Genomic DNA, 19305 nt, shown 5'->3' with positions numbered 1-19305 from the left:
AATGGATTCTGCCAATGCTCTGAACAAGTCTAGAAGCAGATCTTTCCCTGGGCGAGCCTCTAGGTGACGTTGTGGCGCGCTGATACCTTGATTTCAGCCTCCTGAGACCCTGACCTGAGGAGCCAGCTAAAATGTGCCAGACTCCTGACCTGCAGAAATGTGAGATGATAAATCTGTGGGGTTTTAAAGCCACTAAGTCTGTGGTCATTTGTTACCCAGTAGAACAGTCATGGAGTTGACTTCGGACTACCCCCTCCAAGGACCTGCAGATCCTGGCCCTGAGGCTGGCCCAGAGCCCTGGGGAGATGGTTGGGCCCTAACTGCCTGCTCTGTGAGGGTCCTGACCCTGCAGCCAGCTCAGGCCCAAAGGCCACGCCATCATGTCCGCCTACCTCTAGGGCCTTCCCCGCTCTGCCTGGGTCCCAATACCCTGACTGTGTGTCCCAGTGAGCCATGGCCTTGGGGAGCCCAGGGCAGGGCCGGACCCTAAGGCCAGGGGCCCCCCTGGCCTCCCACACCAGGATGGCCACCAGATCTGCCAAGCAGGTTCCTGACCCTACGTGGCCCGCTCAGCTGTGGCCCAGCACAGGCTCCAGGCAGGTGCATTGGAGCCATCTCTCCTGGACCTGCTAGGGCCTCCCTCTGCCTTCCTGCCACCATGCTTCAGGGTCTGCCCACCTGACTCAGACTGCTTCCCTGCTCTTCCTCTTCTAAACCACAGCAGCAGGCTCTGTGACCCTGGGTGAGTAACCCTGCCCCCTGTGCCTCAGTTTCCCCATGTGTAGTGTGGGCTCATAACAGTACCTTCCTCATGGGGTTGGCGTGGGGTCATATGCATTGTAAAGAGCCTGGTAATTAAGAATCACTCAGCAAATGGTAACGATGACCATTATGATTCTCAATATTATCACAGAGCCAGGCACTGGAACATGGGTCTCCTCGCTGTGGCTAGGCCCACGCTCTTGTCACCAATGTCCTGACAGCCGGTCCAGGGTCTCTCCTCAGCTCCACCGCCCACTCTGACTCTTGTCCAGCCTGATAGCAATCCTCAGCCCCCACACCCCACGTCTAGCCCAGGACAGCTCCTCGGGGCTCCTGCCCAGGCTCTGCCCTCTGCCCAGGAATCCATGTCCCCTTGTACCATCCCAGGAGCCTCTGTCCCCTCCCAAGGCTCCACCTCCCCTCCAAGGGGCCAGACTGGCTGCCTAGATCCTCACCCAAACCCAAATCCAAACACCCATGACCATCTCCACCCATTCATAGCCTCGCCACGGCTGGGGTGCGGGGAACGCCACATCGTGGTGGAGACAGACTTGGCGTCAGTCAGATCCGAGTTCAAGTCTTATCTCTGCTACTGACTGGCTGTGTGACCTCAAGCAGGATTGGTCCCCTCTGGGCCTCAGTTTTCCCATCTGTGAAGTGGGGATAACCGCAGTGCCTCCCACAAAGAACTGCCATGCAGTTTGAAGGAATAAATACCCCTTAGTGTATTTTCCCGACTACTCATGTGCCCCGGGGTCAGGTTTTGCCACACACTGCCTGGGTTGTCTCAGTGCCCCTGCCCCAGTCCTGCACAGCTCCCACACACCTCCAGCTCAGCCAGACAAGCTTCTGTAAATACCACTTTCAGCTTCGGAACCTCCAGGGGCTCCCTCTGGTCAGTGGTTCTCAACTCCAGCTGTGCATCAAGTCTCCCTGGAAGCTCTTCAGAAAAAAATACAGGGTCTGCAACTCCACCCAGACTAACTGAATCAGAAACTCCAATAGCTGGGACACTGGCTTGAAGTTTTATAAGCTCCCAGCATTTCCTGCCCTGCTCTTGGGCATATAAACCAGCCTGCCACCCTGGGGAGGGGGTGGGTACAATTCAGCAGGTTCTGGTTGATTCTTGGCCCTCAGAATCTCCCCTGAGAGAAACGTGAATGTGTACAAGTGAAAACCAGGGCAGAACAAGGGTTTTGTTGCAGCACTGTTTGTGACAGGAAACAAACATCATCATAACAGCTAATATCTGGAGTGCTCACTATGTGCCAGGCACTGTTCGAAGCCCTCTGCTGTATTTTAACTCATTCAATCATCACACCAACCTATAAGGCAAGAAGAGAAAAATTCCTTCCATACTGCTCGTTCTCGAGATTGAGATTATGCAAAGGCCTCTGCCCTCCACCTGAGCAGCTAACTCGGGGTTTCCTCTTCACCTGAGTCTCCCTGGACAGAGGTGTTCCCCAAGAGCCAAGAGATTTAGGGGAGTGAGATCTGGATTGTGAGGGGTGCGCTGGGAGTGTGGGGCCTCCCCAGTGGCCCCATTCCAGTGTGGGAATGGGGCCACACGCAGTCCCAGGTGGGTCACTGGAACCTCATGAGGGGTAGGGCTGGGTGGCCCGGGGTGTCCAGTCACAGCCCCAGGCTACATTGTGGGAGTTTTAGGGAATGAGGCATGTGAGACTCCGGGGACCAGCAGGGACCTCGGGCCCCTCAGGCCTCAGGAGGCGGGGCCGCCCCTCCAGGGACTGGGCCTTTGGAATGCTTGGAGGTGGGGCCCGCACCAGGATTGGGCAGCCAGAGCTCTAGGGGGAAGGGCCAAGCGCCCAGGAGGCGGGTCGAGAGGCTGGGCGTATCCTAGGATTGGGCAGTCGGAGCGACGGAAGGCGGGGCCGCGAGCCAGGCGCGTCCCAGGACCAGCAGTCGGAGACCCAGGCCGGCAGTCGGGGCGCTGGGCGGGGTTCACAGGTGCCAGGGGCGGGGCCCTGGGGGCGGAGTGGGCGGGACCAGGCTCAGCGGGGGATGGGGGCGTCTCCTCCCTCGCTCCCTCCCTCCGTCGGGCCGGGCCCCCTCACCCGTGGCGGCTGCTACGTTGGCCGCGCTCCAGCGAGATGAGGTAGGCGGCGAGCTTGGCGTCGCTCCAGCCGCTGCGGCGCCGCAGGTCCACCCAGGGCCCGTGCGCCTCGCCCAGGTACACGCGCCGCACGTCGTACTTCTTCCGGGACTCGAGCCGCCGCCGGGCCCGGTCCGACTCCGTGAGCCGCGGGCGGCCCCGCGCCTTGCGGCCCGCCGCGCCCTCCTCGGCGGCTACCTCCCCGCCCGCTCCCGCCTCAGCCTCCGCCTCCGCCTCGGGCTCCGGCGCCCGCTCCGCCATCCCCCCCTCCCTGGTTACCAGCCTCCCCCGTTGTTAGGAGCCCGGCCGGAAGTGGCGCGCATGTTCCGCGCCGACGGGAAATTTCTCATGGACTCTCACTGCCTCGCGGCGCCAAAAGAAGATCGAGAGCGGAAGCTGCGCATGCGCGCAATAAGCGCCAGCAACAACCCACTCTCCCCTTACTCCCTTCTCTGTTAAACTTTCTGAGTAGGCAGAGACGGAAGGGGTAGCTGAAGGTTTGAGGCTGATCCGGGAAGAAAGAGCCAGGAGAGCCCGTAGACCCTGGGATGATGGGGGCTTCTTCCTCCGCACCTTTATCCTGAATGCATTGTGGGGATGACAAGGGAAGGGTGGGAGCTGTCTAGGAAAGGCAGACGGAAGGCCAGCGGCTCGACCCGTCAGTTCTGGATGATGTCTCCATCACTTGAAAAGACGTGACACCAGGCATTAAAGGGGCAGGGACGCTACACTGCCAGAGAGGAGGCAAGACAGCCCCAAGCCGGAAAACTTTTATTTGCTGTACACTAAAAGGTCATCTCATGCTTTCACACCAGTCCACAGCCTGTGCTCCTGTGACTGCTCAGGCTCAGCTCTGGCTCTGCTGCTGTCGCTGCTGATTGTTTTCCTCTTCTTCCTGGCCCTCGGGTGGGGTCAGGGGTGGCTCCTCCAGCCCTGAGGAGGATGCCAGCAGCTCCCCGGAGGACCCTGACAAGCGGAAGACCACCGGGATGCGGTCCAGGGCTGGGTTGGTCTCCTGCAGGCCCTGGATCCACTTGGCCAGCGTGGCCTGGTCATGGGCACCCGCCATGCATATGGCGAAGACAGGGCCTTCCTCCACTGTCGGGAGAAACAGGCCCTCAGTTTGTGCAGTAGGGACTGGAGCAGCCCCCCCGCCCCAAGCCCACACCCCTTCCAGGCCAAGGATGGGGGCTTTAAGCTCCCTTTTGCCTTTTGTGTGTGTCCAAGCCTTTGCACATGCTCTGCCTAGCCTGCCTGTCCCACGCTTCACCTAGGTGACACCTGTTTCCACCAGGAAATCCTTCTGACTCCCACCTGAGGCTGAGTTGTGTGCTCCTCCGCTGGGACCGGGCCTGTCCTGGTCATGCCCAGTAGCCAGCACAGAGGTGCTCCATAACTGTTTGAGGGAGGAAATGACTGAGGGCTGACAGGTCTGGAGCCCCTGAGTGGTGAGTTTCGTGCTTTCGTGGGGGGAGGTGGTGTTGGGGTGGTGTGTGTGTGTGTATAGAGGGTCTGTGTGTGTAACTGGACTAGGTCTCGGCCTGGGCCCCATCCCTCGACTCGAGAGGTGGCACCCCATCCCGTGCAGTGTTCAGAATCCTACCCATCCCAGTTTTTACCTTCATCGATGTTAAACTCGTAGTCATCCCAGCTGCTCCTCCCGTAGGCCAGGTCTAGCTGCATTGGGTAGTAGAGGTTCCACTCCTCTGGAATCTCCTCCACTTCCTAACCCGGGGGGCGGGGGGGGGGGAGGGGGAGGGGAGGTGCAGGCAGAGTCAGAGGCCCAGGATGTTGCAGCCACCTGCCGCCTCTCCCCTGGCCCCTGCCCTCCCATCCCCCCACCCCCCTCCCCACCTTTGAGCCAACTCACTCTTACCACCCCCACCCCCCGACTCCCGCTTTGGGCCCTCACCCTTTCCTCAGGGGGCAGCAAGTCAGCTCTGAGGATGTGGTAATAGACGCATTTGTCTCGAAGCCACAGGGAGAAGGGACCCTCAACGAAGATTGGGCGGGCTGGGTCGTGGTGGGCCAGGGCGGCCTGCTGATCAGGACTCTGGATTCCTGGTGTGGAGACACACATTCCCGGGGCGTCCTGGCTGAGGGGCTGTGCCCAGAGGCCCAGGGAGCCCACCCATCAGGCCTGCTGAGAACCCGGCACTCGCTCCCTCCCTCCCTCCGCAGGACCTTACCTATGATGTGGGGCTCCGTGGGATCCGTGGCATCTCTGGAGTCTTTGGACAAAGGCATCTGCAAGGAAAGTCGGGGTGGAAGCTTGCGGCCCCCACAGCCCCTACGGAGGAGCCCGGGAGAGAGAAATGGGGATTCCAGTGAATTCAGGGCCCCTCTTGGGTCTGTCTACTGGGCCTCCCACAATCACTCGAGCCCACCGCCTTCTTGCTTCTATCTAACTGGGTAAGAGCCACTGACCCTGGAGATACTCACATGGAGGGAACCCTGGAGCTGGCCCACCTGCGTTAAAATCCCGGCTCTGCCACTGTCTGCATGACCTTGGCTAAGTCACCGTGTGCCTCAGTTTCCCCAATTCAAAATGGGGGCAATAACAGCACTTAGTTGAGATGGTTCTAAAATGCCGAGAACGATGCCTGGCACGTGCTAAGTGCTCAGTGCATGTGAAATTTTAAAAAGGAAAAGAATTTCATGCAAACAGAATATGCCAGGAAGGAGACACAAGAAGCAAGTCACAGCGTTTGCCTCTGTGGAGGGCAGGGAGGGAAAGAATAGCCTTTTGTAGCTTTCTAATTTTACACTCTGAAATGTGATTTTAAAAACTAAATGAGGGACTTCCCTGGCAGTCCAGCGGTTAAGACTTCGCCTTCCAGTGCAGGGGGTGTGGGTCGATCCCTGGTTGGGGAGCTAAGATCCCACATGCCTTGCGGCCAAAGAATCAAAACATAAAACAGAAGCAGTATTGTAACAAATTTAATAAAGGTTAAAAAAAAAATTGGTATACATCAAAAAAAAAAGTCTTTAAAAAAAAAAAACAAAAAACAAAATGAGGGAATTCCCTGGTGGTCCAGTGGTTAGGACTCGACACTTTCACTGCAGTGGCCCAGATTCAATCCCTGGTTGGGGAACCAAGATCCTGCAAGCCAAGCAGCGTAGCCAAAAAACAAAAACCAAAACTAAATGAAATTCATTTGTGAAAAAATGCACATACTCTGACCGAAATACCTGTGAGTGGACAACTGTTGGCACACATATCCTCCACCCTTTCAGGTTAAAAAGAATGGACTCCTTTGGGACTTCCCTGGCGGTCCAGTGGTTCAGACTTCGCCTTCCAATGCAGGGTGTACGGGTTTGATCCCTGGTCGGGGAACTAAAATCCCACATGCCTTGTGGCCAAAAAACCGAAACATAAAACAGAAGCGATACTGTAAGAAATTCAATAAAGACTTTAAAAATGGTCCACAGCAAAAAAAAAAAAAAAAAATCCAAAAATACTTAATTAAAAAAAAAAAAAAGGGGGGGCTCCCAGCCATATTATTAAGTGAGAACAGCAAAAGGCGAGGTGCAGAATATGTGTATGTATAATGTGCTGCCACTGGAGAAACATCTTTAAAAGTGTAGGTTTTTCTCCTGGGCCCTTTTACTGGACAATATATTTATACCGATTTTTCATTTCAAATTTAACACTATGGATTTTTTTTTTTTAACATCTCGATTGTATATCTTTTTCTCTCACACTCAAAATCTTGGTTCCTGTTACAAGTAATACACATGCTTATTTGACTTATCCATCAATATACATAAATGATTCTGATATTACAGCTGACCATAACGCTGGGGGATTAAGTTCAGGATTCTCAGAATGCAGGCCACTAAGGATGTCAGACAACAGTGACTCAGAATTTTTTTCTCTCACTGGTTATGCTGTCAATTGGATATTTAGCCACATATGTTTGTTTTCAACTTTGGTGGGTTCTTTCCCCTCTTTTTTGATTATATATATTTTTGATAGTCTAAACACATTTCCATAGTTTAGAAGCCAACCCATATTAAATAGGTGTCTCCCTCCCATTCCTTTTCTCTCTACCCCCATCTCCTCTGCCCGCCCAGAGATGACCATTTTTACCCATATCTGACTTATCTTTGCATTACTTATTTTTTTTATTTTTTTATTTTTTGGGCACGCCGCGTGGCTTGCGTGATCTTAGTTCCCTGACCAGGGATTGAACCCGGGCCCTTGTCAGTGAGAGCTCTGAGTCCTAACCACTGGACTGCCAGGGAATTCCCTGCATTATTTATTCTTGTGAAAATAAACAAATAGCTATATGCCTTTTTATTTCTCCTCCCTTCTCACACTTTAGGTGGCTTACTGCACCACTGTGCATGCCTCACCCTTTCACTTTTTTCACCAGTCTTTGATTGAGGTGCCACAGTGGACATGGACAAGTCCCTCTTGATGGATACCTGGATTGTTCCCATTCTAAATCTAGGTGGTGTCAAACAAGGTCCTACTGTATAGCACAGGGAACTATATTCAAGATCTTGTAATAAAGTATAATGGAAAAGAATCTGAAAAAATATATATGTATACATATATATATATAACTGAATCACTTTGCTGTACACCAGAAACTAACACAACATTGTAAATCAACTACACTTCAATAAAGAAAAAGTTTTTAAAAAAACCTAGGTGGTGTAGGTGATCATTTTACCATGTTTTCAACCCTTCTGTATGCACTTTTAATAATGAAACGGGGGCGGGGGGAAGGGATATTTAAATACAAAGGATATATATGCAAAAAAAAAAGTATACATCTGCATGCAAATGCATAGATCTCTTGGGAAGGAGACATGGAAGTGGTCACCTCTGGGGAAGTAGCCTGGGGGCTAAAGGGTCAGGGTAGGAGAGGGGAACTCTTCACTGTGTGTTCTTGTGTACCGTTTGGCTTTTTTTTTTTTTCTTTCCGCTGCGCCACGTGGGCTTGCAGGATCTTAGTTCCCCGACCAGGGATCGAACCCGTGCAGTTCCCTGTTTGGCTTTTTAATGCATTACTTTTTTTTGGTTGGGGGCGGCCTGCCACCCGGCTTGTGAAACCTTAGTTCCCTGGCCAGGGATGGAACCCAGGTCCTCAGTAGTGAAAGCGCAGAGTCCTAACCACTGGACCACCAGGGAATTCCTTTTAATGCATTACTTTAAAAAACGAAGAAATGAGTTAAAAACTGCACTTCCTCTGCAGTATGTTCTCTCACTGGGACACCACATCACCACTCTCCTAGCCCCTCTGTCCTCTTTGCCTTGCCCCCAATAAAACACCATCCACACGGCCGCCAGGGGGCGCTTCAAAAGCACAAATCCTTCCAGAAACTTGACTTGCACCCCAACCCTCCTCTTCTTAAAACCTCCCCGTGGCCCTCTCATCACTAACCCGTTGTCCTATATGCCTCTCCTCTCTCATCCCAACTCCCTGCTCCGGCCAAAGGAAGCCCTTTCAGCATCTCCAGCCACTCCCAGCTGCCCTCGAGCCCTGGCCTATGCTGCTCCCTCTGCCTGGAATGCTCTCCTCACCTCTTCTGTTCTGCCTGTGCCCAGCTCACCCTCACCTCCTCCAGGAAGCCCTCCCTGCTCCCTTTTGGGCTCCCACAGCCCCCAGGGCTTCTCCATCTCCAAACCAGCAGTTCTGAGGGTCCGCCTCCAGGACCAGACGACAAGTGCTGTGAGGGGCTCTCTTCTGGTCCCCCGTGTGGCCTGGCATGAGTGGGACCCCCAGGATATGGGGAATATTTCATTTAGTCATTCGACAAACAGCTGTGGAACGTCTGCTTTGTGCCAGAACCTGTGCTGGGCCTTGGGAGACACAGGGGAAACTGAGTTACGGGGAACCAGGCTCAGCCAGGGTGGTCAGGAAATGGGTCCTGACGAAAGGTCGGTGGAACTCAGACCTGAAGGAAGTGAAGTCCCGGAGGAAGGGTGTTCCTGGCAGAGGGAACAGCAAGCACAAAGGCCTCAGGAGGGAGCTGCCACAGACTGCTCAAGGAACAGAAAGCCATGCCCGGAATACAGTGAATGTGGGGAGAGAGGCCAAGGTCAGAGGTCAAGCTGTGCCAAGGGCCCTGGACTCTAGCGGAGGCTCTGCCAGCGAATCACGGCCTGTCTCACCACAATCACTTGGGGTTACTGAAGGGGGCCCTGCCCCAGAGGCGGCCGAGGATGTGGACGGGGAGGATACCTGATAGACGGTGACCCTGGCGCTGAGGTCGGGCTCCATGTGCCGCAGGGCCAAACTGGCCAGGTCCACTGGGTCCTGGGGCAGGTCCCGGGGCATGGGGAAGGGGTCGATATTCTTGAAGCGGGTGAACCACAGCTTCATGCGCACGAACTTGAGCATGGGGTGGCTTTTGCGTCCAAATATCTGAATGAGCAGGAACTCCGTCTCCTTGTTGGGCATCACCCCTGTGCCAGGCAGATGAAGGCTGAGCCTCAGGGAGGGAGCAGACGAGGGAAGGGATGACGGGAGAGAGAGATGAGAAGGAGATGGGGGTGGGCAGGCAGAGGAGGAAGCCAGACAGAGACAGAGAGGAGAGGAGTCAGAGCCAAGGAGCCACGGAGGGCCCCGGAACCCTGGAGAGGGCGGTGGCCCCGCCCCCGCCTGAGCTGGTCTGCTGGCCTCACCGTGGTTCTCCATCTGCTCCAGGACAGCGATCCCGCACTCCTGCTGCCGTGGGTAGTGGAGGAAGATGCTGTGGAAGATGTTGCGAGGCCGGAAGACCTCCTTGGGGAAGATGTCGAGCAGCAGGTTGTAGACGGCCAGGTCCCGCTCGACGCCGTACTCCCGCATCTTGCGCAGGGCCAGGTAGATGAAGTCAACGTGGCCCCGCTTGTGCACGTTGTACTGCGTAAAGTTCTGCACCGCCTGCACGAAGCTCGCCTTGTCCCGCACCCCATCTGGCGCCTGCCTAAACAGCTCCACGTGGGGTGCCAGGGCCTTGACCGGCCCCCTCGGGGGTTCGGGTGGGCGTGGGACCAGCGACGAATCAGGGTTGTGGGCGGCTGTGCTGCAGTGGAGGCCCCGCGGGGCCTGGGGCGGCCCCTGCGGATAGAGAACCACTGCTGGAATGTGGGTCTCCCAGTGCCCCTGGGGGACTGCCGTGCTGGGTCTCTGCTGGGAAAGGTGCCAGCAGGCATCCCTAAGGGCCTCTGAAGAAGTGTGGTGCGCTGGTTACAGACCCATGATCAGGCACCATCACAAAGTGTGAGAGAGCAATGGTAACGCCCCGACGGACACAATGTCCACCACGATGACAAACGTACACCCTCTGACGCAGCAATCCTGCATCTGGTATTTAACTCGGATAGCTCTAAAAGCACCTGCACCAAATGACTTTTGTGCGTCTGCTGCGTCAGTGGAAATGGCGCATATGTGCATCGGCAAGGAAATAATTTAGCAAATGGCCAAGAACCTGGACAAGGAGCACCTACCGCTGTAAGGCACACTGAGGAGGTCTTGTGTGACCTGGAGTGAGCTCCAAGGTATATCATTAAATGAAAAAAAAAGCAAGGTGTGAAACGGTGTGTACAGTAGCTTCCCATTTGTGTAAAAAAAAAAGAAAACAACAACAGCTTATACATAGTTGGTCCTCATTATTTGCGAATTCCATGTTTGCAAATTTGCCTACTTGCTAAAATTCATTTATGCTCCCAAAGCCAATACTCTTGGCACTTTCTGGCCATTTGCAGACACGTGCAGGGGGCTGGAAAGTTGAGTTGCCCAGCGCCTATATTCCCAGCTGAGATGGAACAAGGCAATGCTCGCCCTTCTTGTATTGGCTCCCATGCTGTCAACAAGTGTCCTTTTATTTTATATTATTTTTTTAAATTTTTTGGCCGTGCTGCATGTCTTGCAGGAACTAGTTCCCCAACCAGGGATCGAACCTGGGTTCCCGGCAGTGAAAGCACGGAGTCCTAACCGCTCGACCACCAGGGAATTCCCAACAAGTGTCCTTTTAGAGGTTTATTTATTATTATTTTAAAAAATTTATTTATTTTATTTCTGGCTGTGTTGGGTCTTCGTTGCTGTGCGCGGGCTTTCTCTAGTTGTGGTGAGCGGGGGCTACTCTTCGTTGAGGTGCGCGGGCTTCTCATTGCGGTGGCTTCTCTTGTTGCAGAGCACAGGCTCTAGGCATGCGGGCTTCAGTAGTTGTGGCTCACGGGCTCTAGAGTGCAGGCTCAGTAGTTGTGGTGCACGGGCTTAGCTGCTCCGCGGCATGTGGGATCTTCCCAGACCAGGGCTCGAACCCGTGTCCCCTGCATTGGCAGGTGGATTCTCAACCACTGCGCCACCAGGAAAGTTCCTAGAGGTTTATTTAGTGCATGTTTTCTGCATCTTTTTTGTTGATTTGTGGTTGAAAAGGACTCCTAAGCCTGCCTAGTGTTCCTACGTGCAAGAAGGCCCTGCTGTTCCTTAGAGAAGATACATGTGATAGGTAAGCTCAGGCATGAGTTATAGTGCTGTTGGCCGTGAGTTCAATGTTAATGAATCAAAAATCTATATTAAATAGGATGTCTTTAAACCGAAACACACATACAACAAGGTTATGATTGATTGGTTGATGAAAATGTTATGACCTGAGGCTCACAGGAACCCTATCCCGTATCTCCCCTGGCAGCAATGGTTTGGTATTCGCTAATTCAGCGTATGCAGTGACTTTCTAGAATGTTACTGTGAATAATGAGAATCGACTGTATGGATACATATTTTTTGCTTTTGTGAAAAATATCTCTGGAAGGAAATACAATAAGCGGGAAACATCTTGCCTCTAGAGAAGGGAGCTAAGCAGTGGCCAGGCAAGAGAGAGAGAGAGACCCTTGTCACGGTACAGCCTCAGAACTTTTTGAATTTTGAACTATATTGTCTGCTGTAATTACCTATTTAAAAGATAGATTTTGAAAACTGAGTTGAGGGAATTCCCTTGCAGTTCAGTGGTTAGGACTCCATGCTTTCAGTGCTGAGGGCCTGGGTTCAATCCCTGGTCAGGGAACTAAGATCCCACAAGCCGCGTGGCATGGCCAAAAAAAAAAAAAAAAAATTGAGTTGAAAAAAGAAAATGCAGATTTTGGAGTCAGCAGGAGCCTCGGCTTGACTGTCCTCCACCCGGTGATACTCACATCCCACTACACTGCTCAGGCCTCTCTCCCCATCTATTATGATGGTACCTCCCTTGGGTCAAGGAGATCTTGTTCCCCAGAGTGGGGAGTGCATGATGCTGGGAGCAGGTCAGATCCCTCTAGAACAGAAGTTGGCAAACTACAGTCTGTGGGGCAAATCCAATCAGCTGCCTGCCTTTGTCAGTAAAGTTTTATTGGAACACAGCCATATGCCTTCATTATGTCTGGTCTGGGGCTGCTTTCTGCTGCAGTGGCAGAGTTGAGTAGTTGTGACAGACACCACATGGCCTACAAAGCCAAAAGCATTTACTGTCTTACCCTTTATGAAAAAGTTTGCCAACCCCTCCTCTAGATGGTACCCTAATAGATTTATTTTCATTTAAATTGAATGTTTAAACTAGAATGGTTATACATAAGGCATCTTTTCAAATATATGGCTAATAAGAGCTAACATTTACAGAATATTCTTTTTTTTTTTTTTTTGGCTGGGCTGTGTGGCTTGAGGGATCTCAATTCCCCGACCAGGGATCGAACCTGGGCCCCCTGCAGTGGGAGCACAGAGTCCTAACCACTGGACCACCAGGGAAGTCCCTTACGGAGTATTCTTATGTTCCAGGCATTGTTGAGCACTTTCTGAGAGTGAGGCTCATTTACTCTTTTCAACTGTCCATTGAAGGAGTGCCTCTTTGTGTACCCACTTTACAGATGAGGAAACTGAGGCCCTGGGAGATGAAACAAGATGCCTGGTGCCACACAGCAGCAAAGCAGCAGAGCTGAGATTGGAGCCCTCTGTTCTGCTGCACCCAATAGCCATCCCAATATCCTGCTTAGCTAAGGAGATGTTTTTTTAAAAAAAGGCATTCATTTAAAGTGAAAGTGTGGAACTTCCCTGGTGGCACAGTGGTTGAGAATCCGCCTGCCAATGCAGGGGACACGGGTTCGAGCCCTGGTCCGGGAAGATCCCATGTGCTGCAGAGCAACTAAGCCCGTGCGACACAACTACTGAGCCTGCACTCTAGAGCCCGCGAGCCACAACTACTGAGCCTGTGTGCCACAACTACTGAAGCCCCAGCTCCTAGAGCCCATGCTCTGCAACAAGAGCAGCCACTGCAATGAGAATCCTGTGCACTGCAACGAAGAGTAGCCCCCACTTGCTGCAAGTAGAGAAAGCCTGCGTGCAGCAACGAAGACCCAACGCAGCCAAAAATAAATAAATAAATAAATAAATAAATTTACATTAAAAATAAATAAATAAAGTGAAAGTGTAGGCAACTAATACTACAGGTGGTATGTGCATAGGGCAGAAAGCAGAAAAGAAGCTCTAGAATGCTCCAAAGAAGGGGAGACACCACAAATGAGATAATGCAAATGAAATGCATAGCACAGGGCCTGGCCCAGAGGAAGTGCTCAGTAAGGGAGCTATTAATATTGTCACCATCATCACCATCCTTCTTATAATTTATGGACGTTGATCAGCCTGGTCACTTAGGGTAAGGGAACGAAATTCAATTCACATCTTTACAAGTGAATACAGGAGTCACCCAGAGTCACCACCCAAATCTACTTAGCTCAGACCTTCTTGATTTCAAATTCAAGCCCCTCACTCATGGGGGCACCAACACTTCTTAAAATGAGAAGAGACATTCAACTGGCCCTCAGAGCAGACAGGCCAGCCCAGACCCCACCCCCCCACCCCCACCCCTGCCACCCCGAGCTGGCTTCACTGGGAGGGCTTGTAAGCAAATCCCAGGCCTGCCTGCCTCTCTCCACCCCATGACTGGCAGTTACCTGAGAGAAGGGGGCTCCGGTGAGGGCAGTGCTGCAGATACCTCCCCAGCCCCGAGAGAGGCCCCGGGCCAGCAGGATGCCTTGGGCCCAGCTCATGCCTTTGCTTGTCGGACAACCACCTAGGAAGAGAGAAGAAAGAGCATCAGCCTGGTACCCCACCTGCTAAAGGCAATGAGAGCCCTCTCTTGGGCAGAGGTCACGTCCCAGACTGCACGGCTAACTCACCAGCTCCACTGGTCTCCTCATGCACAAGGTGAAGCAGAAGTGACTGTTACAATCAAGGGTCCCCGTTCTTCTGGGCCAAACCCTTCACTATCTTGAGAAATTTGCTCCTGCATTCGTCCCCCTCCCTACCAGATCATTCTGTTTTGTTTAACAGCTTTATTTGTGTACCATACAGTTGACCCTAAGTATAAAATTCAATGTGTTTTCAGTAGTTGACCCTTGAACAACACTGGTTTGAACTGCATGGGTCCACTTACATGCTGATTTTTTTTCAGTAAATATGTACTACAGTACTACATGACCTGTGGTTGGTTGAATCTAAGGATGTGGAACCGTGGATATGAGGGCGGACTATAAAGTTATATTTGGATTTTCAACTGTGAGGAGGGTCGGCACCCCTAACCCCTACATTGTTCGAGGGTCAACTGTATATTCACAGAATTGTGCAACCATCACTACATCTAATTTTAGAACAGTTTTGTCACCCCCCCCCAAAAGAATACCTATACCCATTAGCAGTCCCTCTCATTTCCCCTCACCCTCAACCCTAGGCAATCCCTAATCTACTGTCTATAAATTTGCCTACTCTGGGAATTTCATATAAATGGAATCATATAATATGGGCTCTTTTGTGACTGCCTTCTTTCACTTAACATGTTTTCAAGGTTTATCCACGTTGTAATATGTATCAGACTTCATTCCTTTTAATTGCCCCAAATTTTTCATTATATGGATTTAACCATATTTTATTTACCCATTCAATTGATGAACACTTGCAGTTCTTCCCACTTTTTGACTATATGACTATTGCTGCTATGAACACTTGTGTAGCTTTTGTGTGAACACGTTTCCACTTCTCTTGGGTATATACTTAGAAATCAAACTGCTGGGACATATAGTAACTCTATGTTTAATCATTTGAGAAACTGCCAAAGTGTTTTCCAAAGTGGCTGCACCACTTTACATCCCCACCAGCAATGTATAAAGTTCCAATTTCTCTGCATTCTTGCCAATACTTGCTGTTGTCTTTCTTTTTGATTACAGACATCCTAATGGGTGTGAAGTGGTATCTCATTGTGGTTCCGATTTGCATTTCCCTAAAAGTTAATGATGATGAGCATCTTTTCATGGGCTTATTGGCCATTGTGTATCTTCTTCAGAGAAATGTCTATTTAGATCCTTTGTCCATTTAAAAATTAGGTTATTTATCTTTTTATTATTGAGTTGTTTATATATCCTGGATACAAGAAGCTTATGATTTACAAATACTTTCTCCCATTCTTTGAATTGTCTTTCACTTTCTTGATGTTATCATTTGCAGCACAAATGTTTAATTCCAACGAAATCCAATTTCTGTTTTACTTCTGTAGCTGTGCTTTTGATGTTTTATCTAAAAAAAACCATTGCCTGGCCCAAGGTCATGAAGATTTACTCCTATGTTTCTTCTATAAGTTTTGTTTGTTTGTTTTGGCCACACCTAGTGGCTTGTGGGGATCTTAGTTCCCCCACCAGGGGTGGAATCCGTGCCCCCTGCAGTGGAAGCTCAAAGTCCTAACCACTGGATCGCCAGGGAATTCCCCTCTGATCCATTTTGAATTAATCTTTGTGAATGGTGTGAGGAAGGGGTTCATTTCATGTAGATATCCAGTTGTCCTAGTACTATTTGTTGAAGAGACTATTTTTTCTCCTTGTCACTCTTGTTGAAAATCAATTGACCGTAAATGTAAGGGTTTACTTTTGGGCTCTCAATTTAATTCTATTGATCTATAGGTTGAGCCTTATGCCAATACCACACTGTTGTGATTATTGTAGCTCTGTAGGTTCTGAAATTGGGAAGCATTAAGTCCTCCTATTTTGTTCTTCTTTTACAATATTATTTGGCTATTCTGGATCCCTCACTGTTACATATAAATTTTAGAATCAGCTGTCAATTTCTGGAGAAAATCCAGCTGGGATTCTGATAGGGATTGTGTTGAATCTGTAGAACAGTTTGGGAAATATTGGTATCTTAATAATATTGTCTTCTGATCCATGAACATGGGATACCTCTCCATTAATTTAGATCTTCTTTAATTTCTCTCAACGATGTTTTACAGTTTTCAGTGTAGAAGTCCTTTACTTCTTTTGTTAAATTTATTTGTAAGTATCTTATTCTTTATGAAGTTATTATATAATTTCATTTTCACATTGTTCATTGCTAGTGTACAGAAACACAATTTATTTTTATGTGTTGATCTTGTATCTTGCAACCCTGCTGAACTTGCATTAGTCCTAATAGTTTTTTTAAAAAATTGGATTCCCTGAGATTGTCTACATACAAGATCATGTCATCTGCAAACAGAGATAGTTTTACCTCTTCCTGTCTAATCTGGATGCCTTTTATTTCTTTTTTTTGCCCAAGTGTCCTTGCTGGACCTCCAGTACAGTGTTGAATAGAAGTGGCCAGGGTGCACATCCTTGTCTTGTTCCTGATCTTAGCGGGGAAAGCATCCAGTCTTTCATCATTAAATATGATGTCAGCTGTAGGTTTTTCAAAGATGACCTATCAGGTTGAGGAAATTCCTTTCCATTACTAGATGCTGAGTATTTTTATCAGAAAGGACATCAGATTTTGTCAAATGCTTTTTTTTTTTTGCTTCTATCAAACAAATCATGTGTTTTTTGTCCTTTAGTCTATTAATATGCTGTATTACATTAACTGATTTTCAAATGTTAAACTCATATTGCATTCCTCGGATAAATTCCACTTGGTCATGGTATATAATTCATTTTATATGTTGCTAAAATTGGTTTGCTAGCATTTTGTTGAGGATTTTTGTATCCACGTTCATAAGAGATATTGGTCAGTAGTTTTCGTTTCTTGTCGTGTCTGTTTGGTTTAGTTTCAGGGTAATGCTGGCCTCATAAAATGAGTTGGGAAGTATTTGGATCACTCTTATCACCGTTTAAACTTTCTCTAGCATCTTCTTCTGCCTCTGCTCCATTTATAGCACAGCTTCTCCCAAGAGGTGTCTACATGCTGTGTTCCCTCCTCACTCTCTCCAACTTGGCTGCTGCCCCAACCACTCCACTAACACCACTCCTGTAAAGACCCCTTGTGTCTTCTACATTTAACAAAGCCAGTGGTTATTTCTTTGGCTCATTTTGCTCAGTTTCTCAGAAGGATTTGGCATAGGTGAGGTCCTCCTCCCACCTTGACACTCTTGATTTTCTTCCTAGCACCCACGTCTATTTCTCAACCATTCAGTAAGACCTGCTTCCTTCTCTAAAGTTTGAAATGTTTGCAAACTTGAGTTTGCAGATGAATCACCAAAGATCTTGTTAAAATGCAGATTCTGATTCAGTGGGTCTGGGGTGGAAGCAAAGACCATACCTCTAACAAACTTCCAAGTGATGCTGATGCTGCTAGTCTGGAGACCACATTTTGAGTAATAAGGCTGCAAAGAGTCCCACATTCTGAATTTATATGTCTGCTACCCTAAGGCATCATTCAGTTTCCAAGAGAGATTCCTCTCCTCTCTGTATTCCTGTAGGCAGCTCTAATGGTTCTTAAACTTTGTTCATACTGTAATTATCTAGGGAGCTTTAAAAATCCCCTTGTCCAGGCCATACCCCAGATATACTGAATCAAAATATCTAGAGGCATGGCCCAGGTATCAGTATTTTAAAGGACTCCAATGACTCTAACATGCAGCTGAGATTAAGACTTTAATCTAAACCTTTGCTATTCAAAGTGTGTCCCAGGGACCAGCTGCATTGGTATTATCATCTGGGAGCTTATTAGAAATGCAAAATCTCAGCCCTAACCCAGACATGCTGAATCAGAATCTGCATTTTAACAAAAGCCCAGGTTTCTCCTCTGTGTGTTAAAGTCTGAGAAATAATGATCTATGCCCTGAGCTCCAGCCTCCATACCTAACTGCCACTGTGATGTATTCCCCAGCCATCTCAAACTTACGTTGCTCCAAATTATATCCCTGCTTAAACTTGTTCCTCCTCATGCTAGCCAATGACATCACCATTCCTAGTCATTCAGACCACAAACCTCGGAATTCCGAGTCCACTGTGTCCCTCACTCTCCCATCCAATCCATCAGCTACTCCTGTTGACTGCTTCCAAATCCACCTCAAATGCATATTTCTCTCCATCTGCAGGCCACCACTCCAGTCCATGACCTCTATCCACCTACCCAGCCTCACACTTCTTTCCTTACCTGCCTCCACTCAGGTCTGCCCCCCAGGTCAGAGGGAGCTTTTTAAATGTAAACTAAATTCAGTGTTCTCTGCCTAAAATCACTAATGATATATCACACAAGATAAAATCAGACAGGGTCCGCCCCTCCAAACTCAACTCTTAGTACTGGCAGCTCCAGCTACACCGTTTCTTAAGCTGACTTTATTCTAGTCTCAGAGCCTTTGAACTTGCTTCTCCTTCTGTAAATTTCTCGCCCCCCCCCCGCCCCCATCAGTCCAGAGCTGTCTCTGGTCATTCAGGTCTATAGTCAAATAAGAAGCCTTCCCTGACCACCGCCCCACTCCCAATCTAAAGTCCCATCACCCTGATGAATGCATTTTTAGCAATTATTAGCATCTGAAATCACATGTTTCATTTACTTCTGATTTGTTCAATGTCTGGCTTCCCGGGGAACTCGGGGATTTTTGTGTGCCTTATTGCTCCGTCTCCAGGACCTGGGACAGTGCCTGGTATATGGTAGGTACCCAGCAAGTATCAGTTGGATGGGAAGAGCTAAATTTCTACAAAATTTCTAAAAATCTGAACCCCTAGGCAGGGTGTACCTACAGCAGCTCTGAGGCTGGCTGCCAGGAATTTGAGTCCCTTCGGAGAAAGGGACAGACGCGGGATCGAATTCCAGCCTAGCTGCTGACTTGCGGCGTGACCTTGGGAGAGGGCTTTAACCTCTCTGAGCCTCAGCTGTCTCATCTGCAAAATTAGAGATTAGGGATGTGGGGAGGCGGGTACAGAGAGGGCGGCTTTTTCCGGCACATCCCCGCCCCGTACCCGGAAAGGTCACGGTGCCCTGGCCCTGCAGCCGCGGTCCTCCGGGGCCGCTCTTCCGCACTGCCAGCACAGAACGGGCCGCCCCGGGGCCCAGATGTTCGCGCTTGCCTCCCCACGCGCGACCTACCTACTCACGCGGCTGGCCGCGGAATCCCGGCCGGTTCTACCTTGCCGCTGGGCGCCGCCATGTTGCACTATCCGGGTCACGGGCCTCCAAGGAGACAGCAAATCAAGAACACCGGTTTCGAGAGGTCCCGCCCCCAAG

General features: G+C 50.0%; 2 protein-coding genes and 1 long non-coding RNA gene across 6 annotated transcripts in view; 1 reads left to right on the top strand and 2 right to left on the bottom strand.

Annotated features, from left to right (window-relative positions):
* The window catches only part of ZNF653 (zinc finger protein 653), a 15245-nt gene extending 11753 nt beyond the window's left edge, over positions 1–3492 (bottom strand). For both annotated transcript variants that reach the window (XM_082381127.1, XM_082381126.1), the window contains exon 1: positions 2838–3492. In XM_082381127.1, the coding sequence (XP_082237253.1) occupies positions 2838–3136 (299 nt within the window). In that variant the 5' untranslated portion in view covers positions 3137–3492. The remainder of the gene's footprint in view (positions 1–2837) is intronic.
* On the top strand, positions 2837–9066 carry LOC309623871. Its single transcript, XR_014241701.1, has 4 exons — positions 2837–2953; positions 4170–4323; positions 5057–5287; positions 7204–9066. It is a non-coding gene; the product is annotated as an uncharacterized lncRNA (long non-coding RNA).
* On the bottom strand, positions 3630–19305 carry ECSIT (ECSIT signaling integrator). Of its 3 annotated transcripts, none has more exons than XM_082381128.1 (8): positions 19168–19305; positions 13797–13915; positions 9516–9933; positions 9073–9296; positions 5065–5122; positions 4788–4936; positions 4495–4600; positions 3630–3973 (listed from the first exon to the last, which is right to left on the bottom strand). In XM_082381128.1, exons 2-8 carry the CDS (start codon positions 13890–13892, stop codon positions 3723–3725), a joined length of 1302 nt encoding a protein of 433 aa, XP_082237254.1. In that variant the 5' UTR covers positions 13893–13915; positions 19168–19305; the 3' UTR covers positions 3630–3722. The 3 variants fall into 3 exon arrangements, with proteins under 3 accessions (XP_082237254.1, XP_082237255.1, XP_082237256.1); XM_082381129.1 differs by lacking the exon at positions 19168–19305 and adding an exon at positions 18822–18941; XM_082381130.1 differs by lacking the exons at positions 9073–9296; positions 9516–9933.

Source organism: Balaenoptera borealis (assembly GCF_965194805.1).
Source record: "Balaenoptera borealis genome assembly, chromosome: 2".
In the NCBI taxonomy this organism is placed as follows: Eukaryota; Metazoa; Chordata; class Mammalia; order Artiodactyla; family Balaenopteridae; genus Balaenoptera; species Balaenoptera borealis.
The sequence above is the reverse complement of the archived record's forward strand: the minus strand, read 5'-3'. Positions and strand labels throughout refer to the sequence as shown.